Source organism: Dipteris shenzhenensis, chromosome 20, assembly GCF_047967505.1.
Source record: "Dipteris shenzhenensis isolate YYH24624 ecotype China chromosome 20, Dip_SZ_1.0, whole genome shotgun sequence".
NCBI classification, from domain to species: Eukaryota; Viridiplantae; Streptophyta; class Polypodiopsida; order Gleicheniales; family Dipteridaceae; genus Dipteris; species Dipteris shenzhenensis.
The window spans coordinates 2546548-2568934 of NC_141615.1; the positions used below are offsets into that span (position 1 = coordinate 2546548).

The 22387-nt window shown below is 45.2% G+C and overlaps 1 protein-coding gene across 2 annotated transcripts in view; it reads left to right on the forward strand.

Annotated features, from left to right (window-relative positions):
- Positions 1 to 1313: 1313 nt before the first annotated feature.
- Positions 1314 to 22387, forward strand: part of GCN2 (protein kinase family protein) — a 352386-nt gene continuing 331312 nt past the window's right edge. For both annotated transcript variants that reach the window (XM_087391372.1, XM_087391373.1), the window contains exons 1-4: positions 1314 to 1498; positions 1622 to 1693; positions 10467 to 10526; positions 10628 to 10733. In XM_087391372.1, the coding sequence (XP_087247498.1) occupies positions 1389 to 1498; positions 1622 to 1693; positions 10467 to 10526; positions 10628 to 10733 (348 nt within the window). In that variant the 5' untranslated portion in view covers positions 1314 to 1388. The remainder of the gene's footprint in view (positions 1499 to 1621; positions 1694 to 10466; positions 10527 to 10627; positions 10734 to 22387) is intronic.

Consider the following 22387-nt stretch of genomic DNA (forward strand, 5'->3'; position numbering starts at 1 on the left):
GCGAATTTGAAGCTTTTGCAATTCTTACAAATCGAGTCAACTTTAATGCAGTTTAGCTTTGTGATTTGTAGAGTACCAAAGACCTACAAAGAGCATATGACCAAGTAATAAGTTAAGAGCATAAAAAGTAGAAACATATGTAAGTCCAAGCCTTGAAAAATTACATGCTTTCCATACCCCAAATCTGAAACTTGTCTAGAGAAAGCATCCGCAAGGCGCTGCCTCAATTCGATAGTTGGCATAGATGTCAAGATTGTCCCATCCAAAATAGACAAGGTACTGCTCTTCTGCTTCCAAACACCTAAACTACAAGGGGAGGATATGTTATCTTCTCAACTAGCTTAGAAAGTCTAAGAAAATGTAAATACCACCACTAAGTTTGCTCAAAGCAGATGCAATAAATTATCATTTTTGCTATTCTTTTCGAAATGAACCAATCAAAGAAAAATAAGTGTTTCTACAACAATTCATAACCTAGCATGTCATTTTTTGCTGTCCTTTCCCACAGAAAGGACTGAAACAAAAAAGAAGTGATCTCTGCAACTGCAAATGTCATCATTCTTCAAAGATAACAAACCAAAGAAAACGGACTGCTTCTACAACAATTCACAAGCTACTCTCATACAATTTGTTTCCTGGTCATTGTCATGCAGAGCATTGAAACAAAAAAGAAATAGTGGATATGCAAGGAGTGAGGTTGCGCAGCTGGAGGTGGATATGCGCACAGGCAAGGAGACAACTGGAGGTGGATATGGGTAGCGGACGACGTAGGGAAAATCAGATGGCGATGTCGCATCGAGATTTTTAAAGGAGCTTTAAACCTCCATCTAGAAAGATCTTTAATTTTTTGGTTGTACTTTAGATTATGATCACTTCCTTTTCACCCCTCTTACTTTCCGTGACAAATTAATAGATTTTTTTCTCTCATAGCCCCCCTATTCTTCCTCACACATGGTTGTACTTTAGATTATGATCACTTCCTTTTCACCCCTCTTACTTTCCGTGACAAATTAATAGATTTTTTTCTCTCATAGCCCCCCTATTCTTCCTCACACATGGGCTATTCTCTTTGTACATCAATGTAGCCCCCCACCTTCTCCATAGTCTAATACCCCGCTTTCTAAGTAAGTCGTAACACTTCACGTTCACATAATGATAAAAATAAGAATTCCATAAAAAATCCCAATAAAAGAATATCTCCATGGTATTTTGAATGGGGGCCCTTTTCACAAGGAAGATGGGCAATGCAATCTGAAGAACGTCTCTTACTCTTGCTTTGTCATACACTTGAGTCATCCACTCTTCAGCTCAAATAGTTTCTATCAGGCTTCAATTCTTCTCTCACAATTGGTTTAAAAGAGAGGGAAAAGCACGCACATCGAACTTGTATGGCAGGTGGCGGCCGAAGGAAGCGAGCTAACAAACATAAGAATCGGCAACCTGTCAAAGATCATGCACCAAACGAATTGCCTGAGCTTGCGGATGAGCTGACAGCATTGTATCTCTCATCAACCAGAGTTATAATATAATTATTGGAATTGCGTTTTGTCCTGAATATTAGCTTTCCTATATCGCCCAATGTCTCATTTTTAGACGGCACATCGGGTAACTTATTTTGCAGGTCCGCAATCTTCCAGAATGACTTCAAACTCATTTCCGAAAATCCATTCACAGAATTCTCAATAATCTTGCAGTAAGTTTATTGAGCCAGATGCAGTCATTTAAAAAATGCAAATTAGTTGCAATAAGCCAGAAGGATATCTGCCTTCTGCGCACGGTTCATCGTTGCATCTAGAGCTAACGCAGTCGCTAATTAGGGCCCCCCCCCCCTTTCCCCCCGCCCACCGCCGCCCTTTTTAAATTGCAATGTTTCTCTAGAAGGAAGATAATTTTGGTTTTGCTTTGTCCAAGCAGAAAACATTGGATTCATTGCAACGAGAATTCAACGCTGATTGTCACACTCTAAAGTCGGCAGAGGATGAAAGCACTACCATAGATTGCTCTTTGCTAATTCAAGAGAGAGAACCTTGTCGAGTAATCTACATTCAATTCACTTATCCTCTGTAGTCACAAAAGCTGCTCAGCATGGTAATCAAAGTGTATAAGATGCCAAAGATTAATCAATGTGCTGACACAGTAACAATGCAAAGTGGCATAAAAAACGATGGAACAGCCTGACACTCATCTCCATGGAGCAGTAACCAGCTTGCACTTCTCCATCTTGAAAGTCTGAACAATTTTCTTAGCGTATCTTGTCAGAAATGACTATGTCATTTGCCATACCACAATGCCAAGGAAGTCATCAAAAAGTCCAAGCTCCATTAGATTGAACTCTCAACTTTAGGACAGAGGCTCGATGCATGCATCCTCTGCCTGTTGATTTTGTGTGAGGATGAGATTGTCAATGTACAAGATGAGTTGATGGCAGGGGTGCCAACTGAAGAGCCTGCCAAGGACGTCTGCATGGACCAGGAACTCCATCTCCCAAACCTCCTGACAATCAGTGAACATCACCCCCCAAGATATTGTCCAGTGAATTCTCTACAGACCGACATTTTGCTTGTGCCATTTGATACATAGGAGCTCCAGCACAGAGTCACCAAGTGTGGAGGTCATCACTCCCCAACATGAGAGTCGTATGCTTCCCCCTCTCCCTGAATGGCTTCATGTAAAACGTTGGTATCACGTCCTTTGGGCTTATTTCAGATCATACATATGAAGCATGACTACCATTGCTGACCATTGTAACTGACTTTTGGTGAAGAAACCAGCTCCAATTGAGACCAAAATCTGCCCCCAAAGTGGAGGGGTTCACCTCTTCAGATGAACTGAATATAGGGGAATTGGGGCTTGCAAATCAGGAAAGGAAGACTAGGGATTGCTATTAGGCTGGATAGGCCCTTGAACAGCTTTTGAATGGACAGTCAACCTTGAACTGCGTGCTGAGGCAACTTTGGAGGGTGCATCGCTCTTGCCATCCACTCTCTCCAAGCAGCACTCATAATAAATTGTGGATAAAGCTAATTGCGTATGGGCATATCCAAAATCTTGCTACAAACTAGCAAAGCTCATTGGACGCATTGTTAGGTGTACCTCATACAAGCATTCCCTTGCTTGCTCCGAGGTTTCATCGTCTTCATGAAGATCAATCAGGGTTGTGATGCCATCTGATAAATGATAGGCTAGAAGAAGAAACTGAGATCACAAGACTAAGACTTAAGTCTCTCTCTTAAGAAAGCGCAAAGCTAAATACATGGACTGCCAGAGCAGGACATGAATCTGCATGTAAAAAGATGTGCTCTTTGGAAGGAGACAAGTTGTTTAGGAAAGGGGACAAAGAGCCCTCATATGTAACTCTAGGGGTGGTTGGTAGGCTGCCTCAATGGTGCCCACTTGCTACCCATGCGGGCAGAGTCAAGACTTGGTGATACCCCAGACAAAGGTCAGGCTCAGCTGTCCAACCTCAGGTCAGCCAACTTGGGGGTCAGATTGTCTGCCATGTGCTAACCAGCCACTTGGTCCATGCTAGGCTCCATAGATAGGTCTAGTCCGCCCTTAAAAATTGTCCAACATGTTTCCAAACCAGCCTTTAACTTAGCATAAAACTTGACTTAGGACCATAGCACATGCACAGGATTAGGATGGGTTTAGGAAAGTAATCTATTTGTCATCATTACTCCCATCCTAGACCAAGGGGTGTAGGATGGGTTTAGGATGCGAATAGCCACATTTTCTTCCATCCTAGATCATGGCCTTAAGATCTGGGAAACTAGAATGGAACCCCCTTTTTAGGGGATTGGAAAGCATGGAATGATGACATGTGTCGTTGTCTCTATTTTCAAACCGATGAAATGATGCCATGTGTCCTCTCCCATAACCCATCCCAAGTTCTTTTGACTGTTAGCACATGGTGGGATGGGAATAGGATAGAAATACATTTGAATATGGAGGGGACCACCCATTCCCATCCCATTTCTTCACATGTACTAAGACCTTTAGGGTGTGCTCCTGACTTTACTGGTATAGGGGCTTGACAATGCGTTCTTGACTTTGGAGCTCCCTCTACGTATCTTTGTGATGGGAGCTGAGATTATATTCATAGTGCAAATAGCTCTTTTTCTTTTCCAACAACTTCCACTAAGCTGGAGGCTCCCTTTGCATGCATTTCCATTTATATTATTGTATCATGGTTAACCACTTAGATTATGACTTAAGAGCATGCTAGTTTCTTTGGGTTTGCAAGACCAAAATCTGCTTCGTCTTGAGGCTTTCTTTGATACTTTTAAGGTATGGAGTTAGCTTGTTTGCTCTCAATCTCCTCTACCACTTTACTTCAAAACTAATCCAAGGTTTAGCACCTATCTTGAAATCCATTTGTCATTATATTACAAAACACAGTCTCCAAGAAGGAGACAGCCAGCTACAATCATTAGAAGATATCATCTTAGGACACAAAGGCAGGATAATCAAGATCCCGCGCATGTACATATACACAAATTTTTTTGTAAAAGAGATATTTCATTCAAAAATTGTCCAAAGTGGACAGCTAGTAGTCAAAGTGGAGACAGCTACTACTCAAAACTAGAAACAAAAATAAAAGACTCCCAACTGGGCCTGAGGAAGGTCTCCAGCATCCTAAAGAGACCGAAACAAAGCAGCTCGAAAATAGGGAAAGACACCCACGAAAGAGTGCTCATATAGTCGAATAGTATGAGCCCAATAACGACAGCAGAAGAAGAAACGATCATAGTCTGGCATGGCAGCATATCTTCCAAACAACCAAAACTGTTTCCCAAATGAAATTGTGGGAAAACGAGCTCGAAGTCCTGTCGTCAATCTGAGAAAAAAAGCATGAGCTGTGCACAGGACAATTCCATTAAAGATGTAAGACCGTCTCCCGCGGATGAGAACAAGTGGGGCAACCTGAAAAAGCAATGCGCCTGGCAGCCAAGAAAGATCCCATCGGTAAAGCCCCAACCAAACAGTGCCACAGGAAAACGCGCTGCTTGAAAGGTAGCTTACTGCTCCAGATGCGGTGATGCATGTATGCGTGCGCGTGCACACACACACACAAAGTTTTCAGGAAATACAAGGCAAAAAAAAGGTGCATCAGTCCTTACTTGGCGATTACAGCAAACCTACGTCAGAGTTTTAGCTTTGTTGAGGCACTACTGTCTCATTGTGCAAGATTATAGCAAACCCACATCAGGGTTTTATATTTGTTGAGGTGCTCCTATGTCATTCTGTAGTAGTTGTTGTGTATAGGCTTTTCTTTGCAGTTTGGCCTCCAAAAGTATGCCTTGTGCTGAAGAAAAGCTCAATGGCACAACAAACTATCCAATATGGAAGTTCACCATGCAAATGTGTTGCAAGCTTGAATGTGGTAATCACTAGGGGCTTCCACTGCTCTTTACTCCTCTGAGGTGATCTGCAGGATGAGCACAAATGATGCCAGGAACCCCCACATGTGGCTCCTTATATGGGGCTGAATCTCCCCCAAACAACCGACCTGTTTAGGGTTAGGCCGACCATGTGACAGACTGGTTGACCAGTCTGTCACCCGACTTGTGCAATGTATTACTGACTTGGGTCTGGCCCTCTGCCGATATGGCAGGTGACATGTTGACAGGCCTGCTGCCTGTTTGCTCCCCGAACTTGCTCCTGTCAATCTGCTGCTTGTTGCAGCCCCAATCTGCACCTGCAGTTCCCATTAGATTCATTCGATTTGACTGTGCAGTGATCCTTTCCTAGCAAAGCACTTGTCCGCACAAAGGTACATCAAGCACTTGTCCACTCTGTGTAGTCTCGCTCAGAGGCAATCTGTGAGCATTCGCTACTGGAGTCCCTGTGCCTCGTGAGGTGGTGTCTATGTCTTGCAATCTTTGATACAAAGAGTGGTCTCAATAGTCAAAGATTTGAGTTTTACATGCAATTGTATTGGCTTCAGATCTCATATTACATTGGGCATCTCATCGGCACATGATCTTGATCTCTACATCTTGCAAATCACAGAGAGTGCAATGTCCTGTCATGATATTGGTGATTGTCTTTTAGAGATGTCCTCAGGAAGATGAGATGGGTGCTTCTGTCACGGGCATGCTTGAGCCCATAAGCTTAACTAGTTTATGGCCAGCTTAGGGCAATACAGTAGGACGACAAGTGCGCAGCAAATTAACGGGCTGATGTCAGCAGCCATACATGTCAGGAGGTGACGTGGCTGCCACATCATCACAATATGGTCCCCAGGACAGCTGAACACTAAAATAGTAGCATCCTCATGTTAGTCGGCCACATCAGCAGGTTGGGGTGGTTCTGGAGCAGGTCAGTTCAGTTCCAATTGCCTTCCAGTTTGCCTGTGTGGGCCTGTAGCAAGTCGGGTCACTTCGTGGGTGTCCAAGGCCTGTAAGAAGTCACCATTTTCCCCATTCTTCAGCAGCACTTCCAGTCTCTAACAGCCTTCAAGAAGAATAGCAAGCAGCCCCATAGTTCAGCAGGGAGTAAAAGGGTGCTTGCTCCATAAACATACCATGATACTGAAACCATCCATGCATCCCATTGTTTTTAATCCCCGTCTACTATTGGGTGTTGGAAATGTCACCTCCCCATCTGTAAGCCCCCATATGAGGAGAGCGTGGGGGAGGGAGACCTAGAGCAGAGAAGAGAGAGGGAGGGGGCTGCCACATGGGCAACATCTCACAGCCAAGAGAGGAGGATCGCTGAAGGAACAGTACGGAACAGCAGTACGGAACAGCAGCGGGTGATTAGGCTTGGCTGTACAGGACTGTGCAGATTCTTGGATGCGATGACATGGCGCTGAAATCTGCAGGGTGTACGGATCTGTACGGTGCTAGAGAAGGGCCTGGCAGAGGCGCAACATGGCAGGGGTTACCAGCAGCCTGGTCGGCCAGGTATCAGGCTGGTAGGGCTGGTTCCAGCCAGCCTACCATGCCTAGAAAATGGCAGGGCAGAAGGGGGCTGGACCCTGCATATATAGGAGGGCATGAGCCCTTGAATTGAGGGCCAAAGCCCTATTTGTGGGCCAGGGGCCCTGGTTATGAGAGCCCTTTTAGGGCGGTTTTGCAGCAGCCTGGTTGGCCTGTTTGGGTCGGCCAGATTGAGGCTGCTGGTCGGTTTTTTGGGGCAGGCCTTGTGCCCTATAAAAGGAGAGGCCCCTTGGCCTCATTTCATATCTTCTGGAGCAGCACTTCAGGGAGCAGAAGGAGCAGCAGAACAGCAGCCTATGAGCCTACATCCAGGAGGACATAGAGGCTGGAGAGTTGCAGACCCAGGTCAGCAAGGTGCTGCCCACCTAGGCTGATTCACAGGCAGTAAGGCGGAGAAGAACACTCTGGACAGAGAGTCTACATACGCTCGAGGTGGAGCACGCAGGTTCAGAGATCTAGAAGTGCTTGACATCTAGTAGGAGAACCTTTTGGTATTGTATCCTGTCCTACTTTGTGGGCGGACGAAAATATAAAGTGTTGCTTCTATATTTGTCTTTGAGCATTGTCTATTTACTAGCTTGCACATCTATGCACATTAAGTTAAGAAGTTTGTGATTCCACATCCCACACCACACTGTGTGAGCTCCTAGGCAATTCTATCAATCTTCCGTTGTGCGTATCCTCTGTTGTGTCATTTCTAACATTGGGTACATTTTTTTCTCTGTCTGGAGTCGTGAGATTAAGCTAGAGCTGCTACTTTGGAAGTAGCTAAAAAAGAAGCAATGACTGGTGTAGGAGAGTTAGAGTCGGAGAGGAGATCCTCAATCTTCCCACTCATTCAGAACCGTGCATGAAATTCTCACTTCACACGGCTCCTAGTTCCGTAAGAGTTTTCTAAGCTCCCAGTGTCACCACAATGTAAATATCCTAAGTCAAAGTACAATTGACCATTTATTTGATCAATTAAAGAGTTTTCCATCTAGGTTAATTATGGTCAAAAGAGTTCTTCTATTGGTCAAAGAATTGACAACAGTCAAAGATACTTGACTTCGGTTAAGTAAGCCTGATTTCGGTCAGGAAGACTTGGTTTATACCAAGAAGGTTAACTGCGGTTAACCAAGATGTGCCAACTTCGGTTGGAGAGACTTGACTATAATTAAGGCGCCTCGACCCTTGGTCAAAGCCCCTTAATTATGATCAAGAGCGTTGACTCCGGTCAACCAGAGAATAAATATATTTATATATTTGTTATTTGTGCACATGTGTTCAGTGGGGATGCCCACCGTGACTAGAATTAGTCCACAGTGTATTATTTGCATGTAAAGCACTAACAATTAATGGGTGCCATGGTGGTGCGCTTTAATTAATTGTTGTAGGTACTAGGAAGGGTTATTTTCCCAAGCGCTATGGAGCCTAACAAGCATCTAGGTGGTGGTTCGCGTGACCAAGTGCCTCGAAGACTCCAGAGTTGCCCTTAGTGGCATGTAATTAGGAAAGTAATGTAGAATTTGACAAGTGGCTTCTTGCCAAGAAAGAGAGCCTAAGAGCTCATGTAATTTGATTCACGTTTTGGATTTTGTGTGAGCAGCTTCACGCTGAACTCTTGTACACACTTTCTCTCAAGTAATAAAGTACCTTTGGGGGGGTCCAGCCTGACATGTTGTCTTGGGCCCTAGCTGTTTGCAGAGTGAGGGAGTGAAAAGAGAGAGTTTGAGAGAGCAGAGTGAGCGCAGGAAATTGATGCTGGCGTTTGTCTCAGATTGCACCCAGAACCTTCCCCATGCGTGTCTCAAATCCATTTGTTCCTTGGTAATTCAATATGAGTAATAATTGGTAGCTTCTCGGGAAATTCCCTATCAGTGATTCCTCCTTCAGGCCCGGAACGGGGCCCAACCGCCTGGACGGGGTAGCCTCTGCCGTCAGTATGGCCTGGCTACTAGCTGCATGGATGAGGAAAGTGCCACCTATGAGGGCTGATGAAAGATAGAATCCTATAGCGAGCTTTATCATGGTAAAAGATGATCTAGAAGAACGTGTTTCTGTGCAACGGCCTTTTGGAAACTCTGCCAACACTAAATTGTGTAGGGTAGAGGACTTGTTCTGGATGATGTGAGCCAACATCGTAGTTTGGTAGCCTCTCGAATCCATTCCACTCCTTATTGAGTAATTCTACTGCCTAAAACACACTTACATACAATGATGTGGGCCATAGTCTTGAATCAAATCCAGGGGGATTTTGTCTGTATTTGCTGAAGTGAACCTAAAAGCACTACCTCTGCAGTCTAGCCAAGGTTGCGTTTGCCCTAGTCTTTTTTTGTGGCCTAGTATCATGGAATACTTGGGAAATTGAAAAGTTGCATCCCAAGTGGATGTGGACCAGGCAATTACGACCAGCTTTCTGCACACATAAAAGTCCCCTTATGAGGTTTGAATCTTGAGTGTTGAAGCTCATGACCTGGACCTTGGTCTTATTTAAACGATTGTGTAAACTGAAGAGGGGGGGGGGGGGAGAGGGATAGAGAGGGATTTTATTGGATTGATTAGCTCCATTTTATCATTGAGGTGACAAAATAGACAGGCCACAATCCAAGCTTCATGCATCATCCTAAAGCTCCATATTGCTTTAGGATGATGCATGAAGCTGTGTGGAGATTTGAGCTTTTCATGCTTGCATCTATAGCAGGTCTTTCACTCTCCTCATTGGCCTTGTTTGTATAAGATGGCGATGCTGTAAGCAATACATCCCCCATGCCCATCATCAGACTTGTGCACAGGCCACAATCCAAGCTTCAGTGAGGTGTTACACGTATACCTAAACAGGGAGGATATTTCCTACATACTGTCTACTTACAGACATGGAAATTGGGGAACCATGTTCCTATGCAATGGAAACCCATTACCACGGGACTATACTATTGGCCCATGCTCTCTGTTTGTGGTGTATTTCAGATATTATATCAAAGTCATATATCAGCATGCTAGCTTTATCGGTTAAAGAGTTGGAGGTCTTTGCATTATATTATTTTCAACAAATGTCAAGCATGTTATGGGGCATATTAGAAGTAAAAAATTTAAGGGGTTTCCCACACTTTCATTGCCAATAATGGACTTAGTATAATGGCCAAAGGTCTTGGTAGGTTATACAGATCTTCTTAAGTATGAGAGCAAGAGTATTTGTTTTAGGTTTGTCTTTGCACTTGTATTATTTTCAACGACTCAAAAGTTTAAGGGTTTTTCCCACACTTCCATTGCCAATATGGAATTAGTATAATGGCCAAAGGTCTTGGTAGGTTATACAGATCTTCTTAAGTATGAGAGCAAGAGTATTTGTTTTAGGTTTCAAAATGCAAGTTTAAGAACATCTTGATGTCTTACCTAAGGCATGTGAGACGAACTAGATGTCTACATTCATAAATGTTATGAAATTGGAAAGCAAGAAAATAAAAAAGGAGGCAAAGAACCTTTTGGCTTGGATGCTCAAAACTACTTCTGTATTTTGTGACGGGTTTGGTCATCTTTTAGGCCTTATTCTGGCGGCGTTGGAAGCCTAGTCAAAAATGTCTCTGCTGAGCTGCATGTGAGGTAATATTTATTATGATATCATCAAAACTTGTCTGATGAATTGACTTCGGTTTACTAACTGACGTATACACGATTTATTTCACTTTGGATGTATGGTATAGATGTCTCTCAGGATATCCATACAAGCCTCCGAAGCTACAAGTCAAATCAAAGGGAGGACTTACAGAGGAGGGTGTACAGTCATTACTCTCAATGCTTGTTGATCAAGTAACTATTCTTGACTTTGAAACCAACGATTTTTTTCCAAGTGATGGATTTAGTCAACTATTTCATTGACAATATGGCTTCCTTTATTTGGTAGAACAGAATTTACCTTAACATATAGAGAAAGTACTGTCATAGGATGCCTATTTTCCTAGCTCTGTTTTAGACCGTTTGCATAATATAGATTATGCAGAGAACTTGTAATGTGTGTTTTCGTACAAAGAGCATAAAATCATTGTTGATCCCGTAGGCAAGTAACACACATGCACTCTATGAGCTGGCAGAGAGCAATATTCTGTATCTATCACTTACGGGTGTCGGAAATATACTTTATTCAGGAATGATTCAATGGGTTTATTTGGTGGGTGAATGCTTCTCATGTTGTTGAAATAAAGTGTTGTTGGTTCCTCTAAAAGATTAGGAACTGCACCCAAGGTGAATGGGTGAACAAAAATTGGCAAGATACAAAGGCACTTCTCTTCCTTTCGGCATTGCTCCTCTTGGGAACAATATCCCTTTCTACAACCCAAAGGCTTTCTGCTAGGTGTCCAACTTATGCAGCATCAAGCCTCCATCACAAAGCATTCCAAGTTTAAATAAAATTCCAACAGGAAGCATCACTGGAATTTGTACAGAGATCAAAATATTTCCTGCTTCTGCTTGACCATTTACTAGACTAAGAGTTTGCGGGGGGTCGATACTTAATCAAAGATTTTGTCTAGCCTTTGTATATGTAAGCTTTCTTCAAAGCCTGTAAAATTGATGTATTTAAAGAAAAATCACTTTCTAAATCAATACATAGAACAAGCTACTGTCAACAAACTTAAATAAGTATCTGCAATCCTTTTGTGCAGAATTTTTAAGTATGCAGAAACTGAGAACTCTGCTCACTGACCCGGCTGCTTGCACAAGGTATTTAGAGTACTGACAAAGGAAAAACAAAGCCTCTCACATTGTGAAATCCTAAGCTGACCAGTTGCCCGACCTGCCTGACCTGTAATTTGGTTAGGCTGGCCTTGCCTGCCAATGGTTCGACTTCTTGGCCCTTGGGTGGGTGCCAAATCTGGGCCCCCTTGGTCCTTGAGGTTGGCCCTGTCAGAAAATAGAGAGTCGCTTGTTGCTGTGGCCAACTACTAAAGTGGAAGACTTGTGCCAGGGTTCACACAATGTAAAACAGATCTCACTTTGTCTCATGCACACAAGTACTACTGAAGTAGACACATACATCAAGGTATAGACCCAGGTAGACAACCAATAGAATATTATTATGCTCCCAAAAGAGACAGAACCATATACAAAATACCTTACTCAAAGTGTGCCACATTGCTACTCCACCTTGCACCAACCAGAGGGCTTCACCTGCTGCCCTACTGCTGTTCACCTTTCTTCAGATGCATGGCCCAACAATGTCCTTGAGTGTCCTCCAAAATGATCTCCAACAATGTCCTTGAGTATCCTCCAAAAGGACTGTGTGGCTCCTTTGTGTGCACTCTTTCTTGCTCTTTTCCCTGCAGACATGAGTGCCACTATCTGCTGGACCCTAGGTCTCCTTGCTGTTCTCTATGAAGCCAATGGTGAGGCCCCTTTTATAGGGCTGGGAAGTCCTAGATCTGGCCGACTAGATCGACAGACTGGTGATCAAATCCACTTGGCTGATCTGCTGCAGCAGACTTCTGATTCAGTCTGCTCCCTTTGTCTGGCCTAAAAATGGGCTATGGCAGCCCTTGTTGGCTGCCCTATGTGCTGCCTTTGCAAGCCTGCTTCTGCCAGCCTCAGCCCTCATCCAGGGCCTCGAGATGCACATGCACATGCAGTGATTGCCATGAATTGCAAGAGAGTTGTTATACCTCACATTCGGTCAAGTCCGCATGGCTGATCAACGTAGAGTGAAGCCTATGGGGGCAGTCAAGGGTGTTAACATGAAGATTGGCGGTGTGACATTCTTGTCCAACTTCGTTGTTTTGGACATGACCGAGGATGCACAAACCTACCCTTTACTTCTTGGTCGACCATGGTTGCGGTCAGTGAAGGCCCTTCAATTGCCCTGAGGATCCACATCTTTGGAAATAGATATAGTCACGGGAAAAGCACGGCACTGACCCATCGAACTAGGTGAAGAGGATTTTGAAGAGCAAGCTGGAATGGAAGAGGAGCGTTGGGCTCTTGGGGATTGGCCCATTGCAGATGACCAAGATGGAGGAGAGGAAGCACAAATGGTGGAGGGTTTTGAAAGCTTGACCTACTTGTTGGATCATGCTGACCAAGATGAGGTTGAATCTGTCATCTTAGATTGGATGGGCGCCTTGGGCTCCTTGTCTGTTAACATGGTGGAACTCAGTTCTCTAGATCATGGTGGCCAGCCTCCAAGTGAGAGGGACCAGCAAGCAGCAAGCCCTACTACATCTTTGACCCCTGGTCTAGGTGAGCTTGCTTATCACACGATGCCCTTTGGTCTCTGCAACAATACTCACATGTATCAGCGGATGGTTTGTGCAACTACAGGGGAGGTTGATGCTGAGATCACCAGCGTCGCCAGAGCCGATGAGCAGGAAGGTCAAAGGTTGACGCACGACATGTACAGCTCCAACCCTCGAGCTAGGTCCAATGTTGACACATGACATGGAAAGCACCAACCATCAGGGAGACGATTTCACAATCACTACTAGTACAATGGAGATCAGTGACAGTGATGCAGATGACCTAGAGAGTACTAGTTGGGTGGATGATTATTCAGATCAGTCTGATCGAGAAGCCGAGCCTACCAACAACATGACTAGTGTCGACCAGAGACTAATGGTGTGGCCACTCCCTCCTCCAAGTACACAAAGCACTTTCAGGCATGATGTTGGAAATAGTTGGAGCCAAGAGCAAGGAGAGCACCTACGGGGAGTAGTTCACATAAGCACTGGAGTCAAATCCTTCTCGAGTACCCGGCAGACACACCTTGCACCCGAAGAAGAAGATGTTAGGGACCTTACCTTGCTTGACTTGTACCTTTCTGAAGTAGACCTCAATATGACAGAAGATGTTCCTGGAACCACGTATGAGGTGGAAGGCTTACCATACCGTGGGATGCTCAAGCAGGCACAAAAAGGTAAAAAGAAGTCCTCTACTAATGCCCCTTCTACATCTCAACGAGTTCTAGAGACCACATCCGCATCTTTTCCTCCATCCTGGTTGAGGGAAGTGAGCGGGGACTTCTTCCTCGAAGACACTCCCACACATGCAGGGTTGGGGAAAGGAGCAACCAGCCACCCCACATCCACAAGTGTTCCCCAGGTGGATCAGGCGCGTGATTGGTGGTACCTTAACATCGGGACTGAGGACGACCCAAGACATTTGAAGGTAGCAAGATGGGTCTGGGAGCATGAGTATCTTCTTGCTACTTTAGCTGATTTTTTCAAGGAATATGTTGATGTATTTGCTTGGTCCTACAAAGATTAAAGGGAGTCCCGGCTGAGTTCATGGAGCACCGCATCGACCTATACCCAGAGGCAGACCCCGTGATCAAAGGCCCTTACCGCATGAATCCCAATTATGGCAAGGCGGTCCAAGCTGACATCCACAAAATGGAACAAGCCGGGTTAATATATCCCATGGACTACTCTAAGTGGGTCAATGGAATTGTAATTGTGCCAAAAAGGGAGACGGGCAAGCTTCGGGTCTATGTGGACTATCGCAATTTGAATGCCGACACAAGGCGAGATAGGTTCCCCCTTCCCTTCACTGATAGGGTGCTGGAGACAGTGGATGGTCATGCTCTGTACTCCTCCACGGATGGGTATAGTGGATACAACCAAGTTCGGGTCCGAGATCAAGATCAGTTGAAGACCACCTTTATCACCCAATGGGGAACGTATGCCTATAGGATGATGCCTTTTGGTCTCTGCAATGCCCTGGCAACATTTCAACGACTTGTCAACAAACTTTTCCAAGAGAATATAGGAAGGTTTCTTGAGGTATTCTTGGACGATTTTTCGGCTTTCAATGGTAAGAATGCCTCTCACCTCGACCCTGCTGTGAAAACTGATCACATCAATAAGTTGAGATGGGTTTTTGACAAGTGCAGGGCAGCCTGTTTGTGCTTGAATCCTGACAAATGCTTTTTCCTAGCATTGCGAGGGGTTCTCTTAGGTCACATTGTGTCGGCCGAGGGTATGGCCACCGACCCAGCTAAGGTGGAGGTGATTTTGACCTTGCCCATTCCTCGCACACCTCGCAAGGTCAAGTCCTTTTTGGGACATGTGGGTTATTATCCTAGATTCATCCGGTTCTATGCTGACATAGCAGTAGCACTGACAGAACTCCTCCGCTAGGAACAATCCTTCTTATGGTCCACACCTCAACAATTGGCATTCGAAAATCTCAAGGACCATTTAGTGAAGGCACCCATCCTACAGCAACCCCAATGGGATATCATTTTTCATGTCCATGTCAATGCAAGTGGGGTAGCCATTGGTGCAATATTAGCTCAACCGGATGCGGAGCACAAACTGGACCTGCTTGTTTACTTTGCAAGTAGACACTCAACTGTGCAAAATGCAACTACAGTACCACGAAGCGCGAGGCCCTAAGTATGGTTTATGCCATGACAAAGTACTAGCACTACCTCTTGGGCAGTAAGTTTATTATCATCACTGATCATCAAGCTCTCAAGTATTTGCTGAACAAACCCACACTTGGGGGTAGATTAAGCAGGTGGATACTTCTTTTTCAAGAATTCGACTTTGACATTGTGGTGAGGGCAGGACGTTTGCACCAACCTGCAAATCATTTGTCACGGATCTCTTCAGGTGAAGCACTAACAGGGGTGGAGGATGAGTTGCCGGACGCGGGCCTCTTTGGAGTGACAGTGACAAAGGATGTTTGCTTGTTTGCAGTGGACTCCATTCCACTGTGGTATGCAAACATTGTACATTTGTTGTCCACGGGTGAGTTTCCTAAAAGGCTAACCCCAGCCCAAAAGAGAAAACATATCATTCAAGCTGCCCCCTTCAAATTGGTTGCTGGACAGTTGTACAAGCTAGGTAAAGACCATATCCTTCGGCGGTGCGTGCTCCCTCATGAAACACAGGCCATTTTTGATGAGGCTCACTCAGGCATTGGGGGTGGTCATATGGCACTACTCGGAAGATAATGCGAGTAGGATTGTGGTGGCCGAAGTTGTTCCAAGACTGCTATGCTCATGTGCACCGTTGTGACTCACGTCAACGAGCTGGTCCCAAGCCTACCCGATGTGAGTACCTTCCCCTGAAGCCATTTAGCCTTGTACCCCCTTTCTATCGATGGGGTTTGGACTTTGTTGGACTCATCTCTCTTGCCACTCGAAGAGGGAACAAGTACGCCTTGATTGCCACAGACTATGGCACCAAATGGGTTGAGGCCAAGGCTGCAAAGGCATGCACTGTTCAAGTGGTAGCTACTTTTCTTTATGATCAAATCATCTCAAGGTTTGGATGTCTTGTAGAATTGGTGAGCGATCGAGGCACCCACTTCCTAAATGATGTCATTACTAACATCACCACCCAAATGCAAATAATTCACAAGACATCTAGTTCATATTACCCTCGCACCAATGGCTTGGCTGAGAGCTCTAATAAGACCATGTGTCGTATCATGACACGGTTGTGTCTTAATTCTCTGGAGGATTGGGATATTTTGCTCCCCGTAGCTCTTTTTGCTTACAGGACTGCATATAAGGCTAGAATTGGATATTCACCATTTCAATTGGATTTCGGGCTGGAGGCAGTTATGCCTTATGAATTTCATATGAAGACTACTAGGGTCATTGCTGAGATGGATGACAACTTGGAGGCCTGCACCCTTGAACGGCTGTGGGATCTTGAAGCCTTAGAAGAGCACCGACGAGAGGCCGTCCTTGCATAAGAAGTTTGGTAGAATAGACAACGGTCGTGGCAGGAACCTCCGTTGCCGGGAGTTTAAAGTGGGTGATTTGGTTTTTTTGTATTCCAACAAGTTTTTGAAGCATAAACCTAAATTTGTTAGTGGGTGGACTGGACCTTACTTCATCTCCAAACTTTTTTTTTCCAAGAAAATTATTTCATTAAGTATGAATGAAAACCGCGAGAGCAAGCTCAAATGCGGGAGTACAAGTGAGCTAATAAAGAACCAAGGCGGAGGCTGAAAATGCCATCTCAACCCTGAAGGAAACTCAGAGAAGAAAGGAAGGGTGAACCTAGGTACCGTCCATCGACTCTGTACACCTGACTCTCCAAATATGCCAACTTGCAATGCTAGCCAAAATCTCCCAAGACGTGTCTACTGAGGCATGAGCAGCTCTGAAAGGAGTGAGGGGAACATCCTGGAGGGAACAAGACTCCACTGAGTGTCGCCGTACAATGAAAGCTGGATCTGGATCATGTCCCTCGAAAAACACATGTGGGCCAGTAAGAGATTACCAAGCCACTGAACCCCAAGTCATATAGAAAGGTGCTGTATGAAAGATGCTGAAAATCCTAGCCACACCTTTTCAGATCGTCCTCGCCTGTTTGCAGTCCCAAAGGCAATGTTGTACTGACTCAACTACCATGTGACAACGAGGACAAGTAGGGTCAGCTCCGAACTTGGATCTCCACAGGTTCACTGCAATCCCTCCATGAATAGAAAGCCAAAAGAAAAGAGTGATCTTTCTATTCCTGAGGGATTTCCAGAGCCTACGCCAAAAGTTCTTCCGCACAACTGCAGAAATATGAAAACTATCCCAATGTGGCGCTCTGGAGGGCCTCCAACCTCGACTACTGAGCTGAAACCTCCAGGCATTTCTAATTGTGTAGCGAAAGAAGGGAAAGCTCTTCTCTTGGTGCCCCGCATCAATCCATTCCCACTCCCCTGGGTCCCATTGCAAGAACCTAATAGGGGAACCACCATACAGCCAGAGTCTCCAAGACCCCAGCGCAAGGAGAAGAGGATCAGGGTCAAGATACCACTGTGAAACCCTGCCCCACTCCATGAATCCTGCAATCTTGACAGGCTGAAATGCAACCTCCAAAAGAATATCATCAGAAGATCTGATAAGTCTACCTCCCGACTGAACATCAAAGACAAGGGTATCCTCATGTGCATCCTGCAATGCAATGATCTGTAACGGAATGCCCATCCCTGAGAACGCTCCCCACCAAGTGGACTCTGTAAGCGGCATGTCATCTGTGTCAATCCACTTTGGCGGAAGGGCTGTCTGTATTTGCTGTATCCTGATTGCACTCCCTCTGAGGTGACCAACTGCTAAAAGTCTCTGATCCTCTGGAAGTCTCATAAAGGCCTACCAAGTGCCTACAGTAGAGGCAAGTCCCCTCTCCCATCTAGACCACTGCATATAATGTGACACTCCAAGTGGCCTGCCATGATGATCCAAAATCGAGGCATTCCACATGACTGGCTGCCTTTGAATCTCTTCACGAGAGGTGGGTGAAACTCTACGAAGTGTGTTTCTGAAGCAGCCCCAAGTTTTCAGAATAGCAACCATGAGAGGGGAAGGGGGAGGTTTGAGATGGGCTAAAGTAAAGATCCATGTGCTGCTGTCCAACCAATCTCCCCCATGAGAAGGGGTGCAAGATTGAATGCTGCACGAGAAAAAATCCTTCCAGGGCTCCTGTCCATGCATCAATCCATGTACTACAAACTTGCAGAGCAAGGCCATACACTACAAGCTCGGGTCAATAATATTGAGACCCCCTTCTCCTGTGGGAAGAATGAGGGTCTTCCAAGCCACCCTGGCTACAACATCTGAGGTGCCATCTAAACCGCTCCATAGGAAGTTCCTGATAGGTCTCATGAGCTCAACGATACAACAACTAGATCTGCACCAACATGAGTAAACAAACCAAGTAGTGGCCAATAATACCTGGTTCACAACCACAACTCTGGATGCAAGGTCAAGTCTGATTGAACTCCAAAAGATGAGTTTCCTCGTGATACTCTCCAACACGGGAGTGAACTGCTATGCCGGAGAGATGCCCAACCCAACTTGGCATCCCAGATATCTGACGGAGACTCCCCTTTGAATCCAAGTGAACCCTATGTCAATTCCCCAGACTGGAGTGTCCTCATCACTGATCCAAAAGCCATTGGATTTGTTCCAATTAATGTGTGCACCTGCCGCAATGCAAAACAAATCCAATGTTGTCCTGAATGAATTCAGTGTCTATGGAGTGGCATCCAAAAATACGGCTGTGTCATCTGCCAACTCACTGTCTAAGAGCTCATCCTCCTGTCTTAGAGGAAGCCTGAGCCCTACGATTCCAGCTTGAGCTCTAATGTAATAGCTCATAGCCTCAGCCACAAAAAGGAATAAAAAGGGGGCTAAGGGGCATCCCTGACGGACTGATTTGGTAATCTCAAATCTGTCTCCCTTGACTCCACCAATAAGAACCTGGCTGTGGGTTGATCTGTAGAGGGCTGACAACCCTCTGCCCTCCAGAAAGCCCTAGTCTACCCTGTCATAAGCTTTCTCAAAGTCCAAGAGTAGAATGGCGAGTATGCATGGCCCAATCCGAAGCCTCCCAAAATGAGAAGATGTTATCAAAGATGCTCCTGCCATGCACAAAACCCGTTTGCGTATCATGGATAAGATCTGGAATGTGACCATATTCTGCAATATCTATGTTCATCATGGGGTCATACCAAGGTGGAACGTTAGGAGAAAATACATAACTAACGTTTGGCTTTGCATACGGTATTTCCATTGCTATTTATAAACCCTGCCACATTGCCATATTGATTATCACCAACAATATGCACCATATCCTTCATAGGGATAGTAGGGTCCTCTTGGATGGAGTACTTCTTTAGCCTTATATGAACTCGGCATAATTCCTTCCAGTCTCTATAGGAGTACTTGTCACCTCCATAATGGAGAATAGTAGTCCCTATATTGATGAAGTCATGCACAAACAAGAAGCCCAAGCCAGCACCTATAATGGTTGACTCATGCACCTGGAAAGTCACATTTTTGATCCAAAACACTTCGTTGATAGGGATAGGTAACTTTGGTGGTCCGAATGGATCTCATTCTGGTATGTACCTACTCAATCATGATTTGAAATTACAAAGTCATCTTCGACGGTGATGAATGCACTATCAGAGACAAATCTAAAAGATGTCAGCTAGTAGCAAAAGGTGTCAAGGAAGGACGCTTATACAGAATGCTAGCTATAGTACCAAATAAGCATGCCATGTCAGCTCAACTGCAAGAGATGCCACTATCTGCAAAATGGCACAAAAGATATGGTCATGTCAACTTCAAGTACTTGTTAGATCTCAGGAATCAGAATATGGCAATTGGGATTCTGAAGCTACAATTTCTTGGAAAAGTTTGTGAAGCATGCTGCTTCGGCAAACAAAAGCAAACCAACTTTGTCAGAAGTACCTCTTTTGCATGAGGTATTCTTGATTTGATTCATACAGATGTATGGGGTTATGCCCAGACCTGCAGCATCAATGGTTCACTTTACTACTTGACTTTCATCGATGACTATAGCAGATATTAAGGTACCCAGCAAGGTAATCGGTCTCCACTAAGACACTAAATTCGTGCAACCCCCTTTCGGAATCAAATGAATGAGGCCCTCCGTAAGTGAGTCTGGCATCTCACTCGAGTCCCATACACCCTGCAGGGTTGAGGTAATGTGTGATCCCCAATATGATCCCAAAAAGTAATAAAAAATAAGGGGATAGGCCCATCTGAACCAAGACACTTGCCCTTGTGAAGGGCAGAGAGAGCAGTCCTAAACTCTACGTTAGTGAAGGGTGCATCAAGTGAAACAGTCATATCCCTTGTCACCAACCCAGGTAAGTGTCGCCAAATAACCACTCTAGCATCATTTGTGGCATGAGTGTTTGGATCTGCTCTAAGAAGGGAGGCATAGAAATCGGTGGCAACCTGCAAGATGGAATCTGGATGTGTCTGAAGAACTCTGCACTCTCCCTACTATGTCTGGGGCCAAGAGTAGAGAAGAACTGCTTGTTGACCCTACCTCCCTTTTGTGTCCAAAATGACTCTCTGGCGTGAAAGGCATACTCTACTCTCTGATCTAAGAGTGACTGCTGCTGAGCTCTTGCTACAGCAAGGCGCTCCTGAATCCAAGCATCTAATCTGGAATCCTAACACTAGCAGAGTGGCGCCTCACATGGGGATCTGAGACCATTAAAACCATTGGAAAATGATCCGAAGTGGACACCCCAGCTACAATGCAAACAGTACCACCTCTGTCAAGAGCCCAATCATCCACATAAAATCTGTCAATCCGTGCATGTATAGGCATCTGCAATCTCCTGTTCGACCAAGAAAACAGGAGAGAATGTGGCTGATTGTGAAAAGCATCATCTTGCCAAGCATCCCTGCCACTGTACTGAAAAAGGAAGGCATCCCACGCTGCTCTCTCTCTAGGGAGTGAATGCCACCTTCCCTACCACCCCTTTTGTCTGAGGGCATTTCAACCATGTTGAAATCGCTCCCTATAATCCATGCATCTGCAATATGTGACCAAGAGAGCAGTTCCTCCCAAAAAAGAACACGATTCCCTCTAGAATTGGGTGCATAAAGGTTTTAGAGACCAACCTTATGTCCACCAATCAAAAGTATAATCCGTTGAGCTCTGGAAGGGACTATGATCCCGTGTATTACCAAGGGGAGTATAGAAGAAGAAAAAGAAATGCAAGTACCTCCCCTAGTGCCCAAGGTGGGTGACAAAAAAGTGTCCCCTGAAAGAAGCTTACCCGACTTGGAACAATCCCTGGCATCCAATTTGTGTTCCTGAATCATCAGAATGTCCATGGGACCCCCAGTAACACCTGGATGAAGTTGGTTATGAATCAACTGCCTGCGGTGGTAGTGAGGTACACCCCCGAGGCCCTGAACGTTCCAATTGATAATCCTCATCTGCGAGAGGAGGAGGCCGGATGAAAGATCCTACCCGACCTGGTAGCAGAGAAAGCCCTCTCCTGCGAAAAATTCCTTCTATCAAGAGGAGGGAAGTCAACTAGGGAAAGCACACCCACATCTGCTGAGGGGGAAACTTTGTCATAGATGTCTGGAAGATGTGCTTCCTGAGCGTAGAGGATACAAACTCCTCCTCTGCCTCAAACTCAGCCAAGTCTGTCAGAACTGAAAATGAATTCCTGCGAAGTACCTCTGGCGCAGGAGTGCGAAGGAGCCTTGGGGAAGGAGGAGTGGAACCTATTAATAACCCCCTTACCTCTGTTAGGTGTAGCAGTGCGTGAAGCAGTAGGAACTGGGTCGTGAGGAAGGTCCAGGTTGGGTGAAGCTATGAGGTGCACTCGTCGATCTTTTAGGTCTTTTCTTTTTCCTTGGGCAATCTCTGGCAAAGTGCCCAAGGGTCCTGCAAATCTTACACTAATTTTGTCTCCCTGCAATCTCGACTCTCTGTCTGAAGAAGGAGCCATCTGGACGCTGAAGCATAATGTGGGCATCCGAGATGTTAGGGTAAGAGACAATGACCCTAACATGCGGTACCCCATCGGACCTGACTGCCTCTGCTGCTGAAGTAGGCATCTCAGGGAGAGGGGGGATCTCAGTAACCACTCCAAAGGCGGCTTCAATAATATGTAGCAGTCGATGGTACACCTGAGGAAGGCCTGGAAATTTGATGAAGAGTGATGTCATCTGGCTGTCTTTCTCG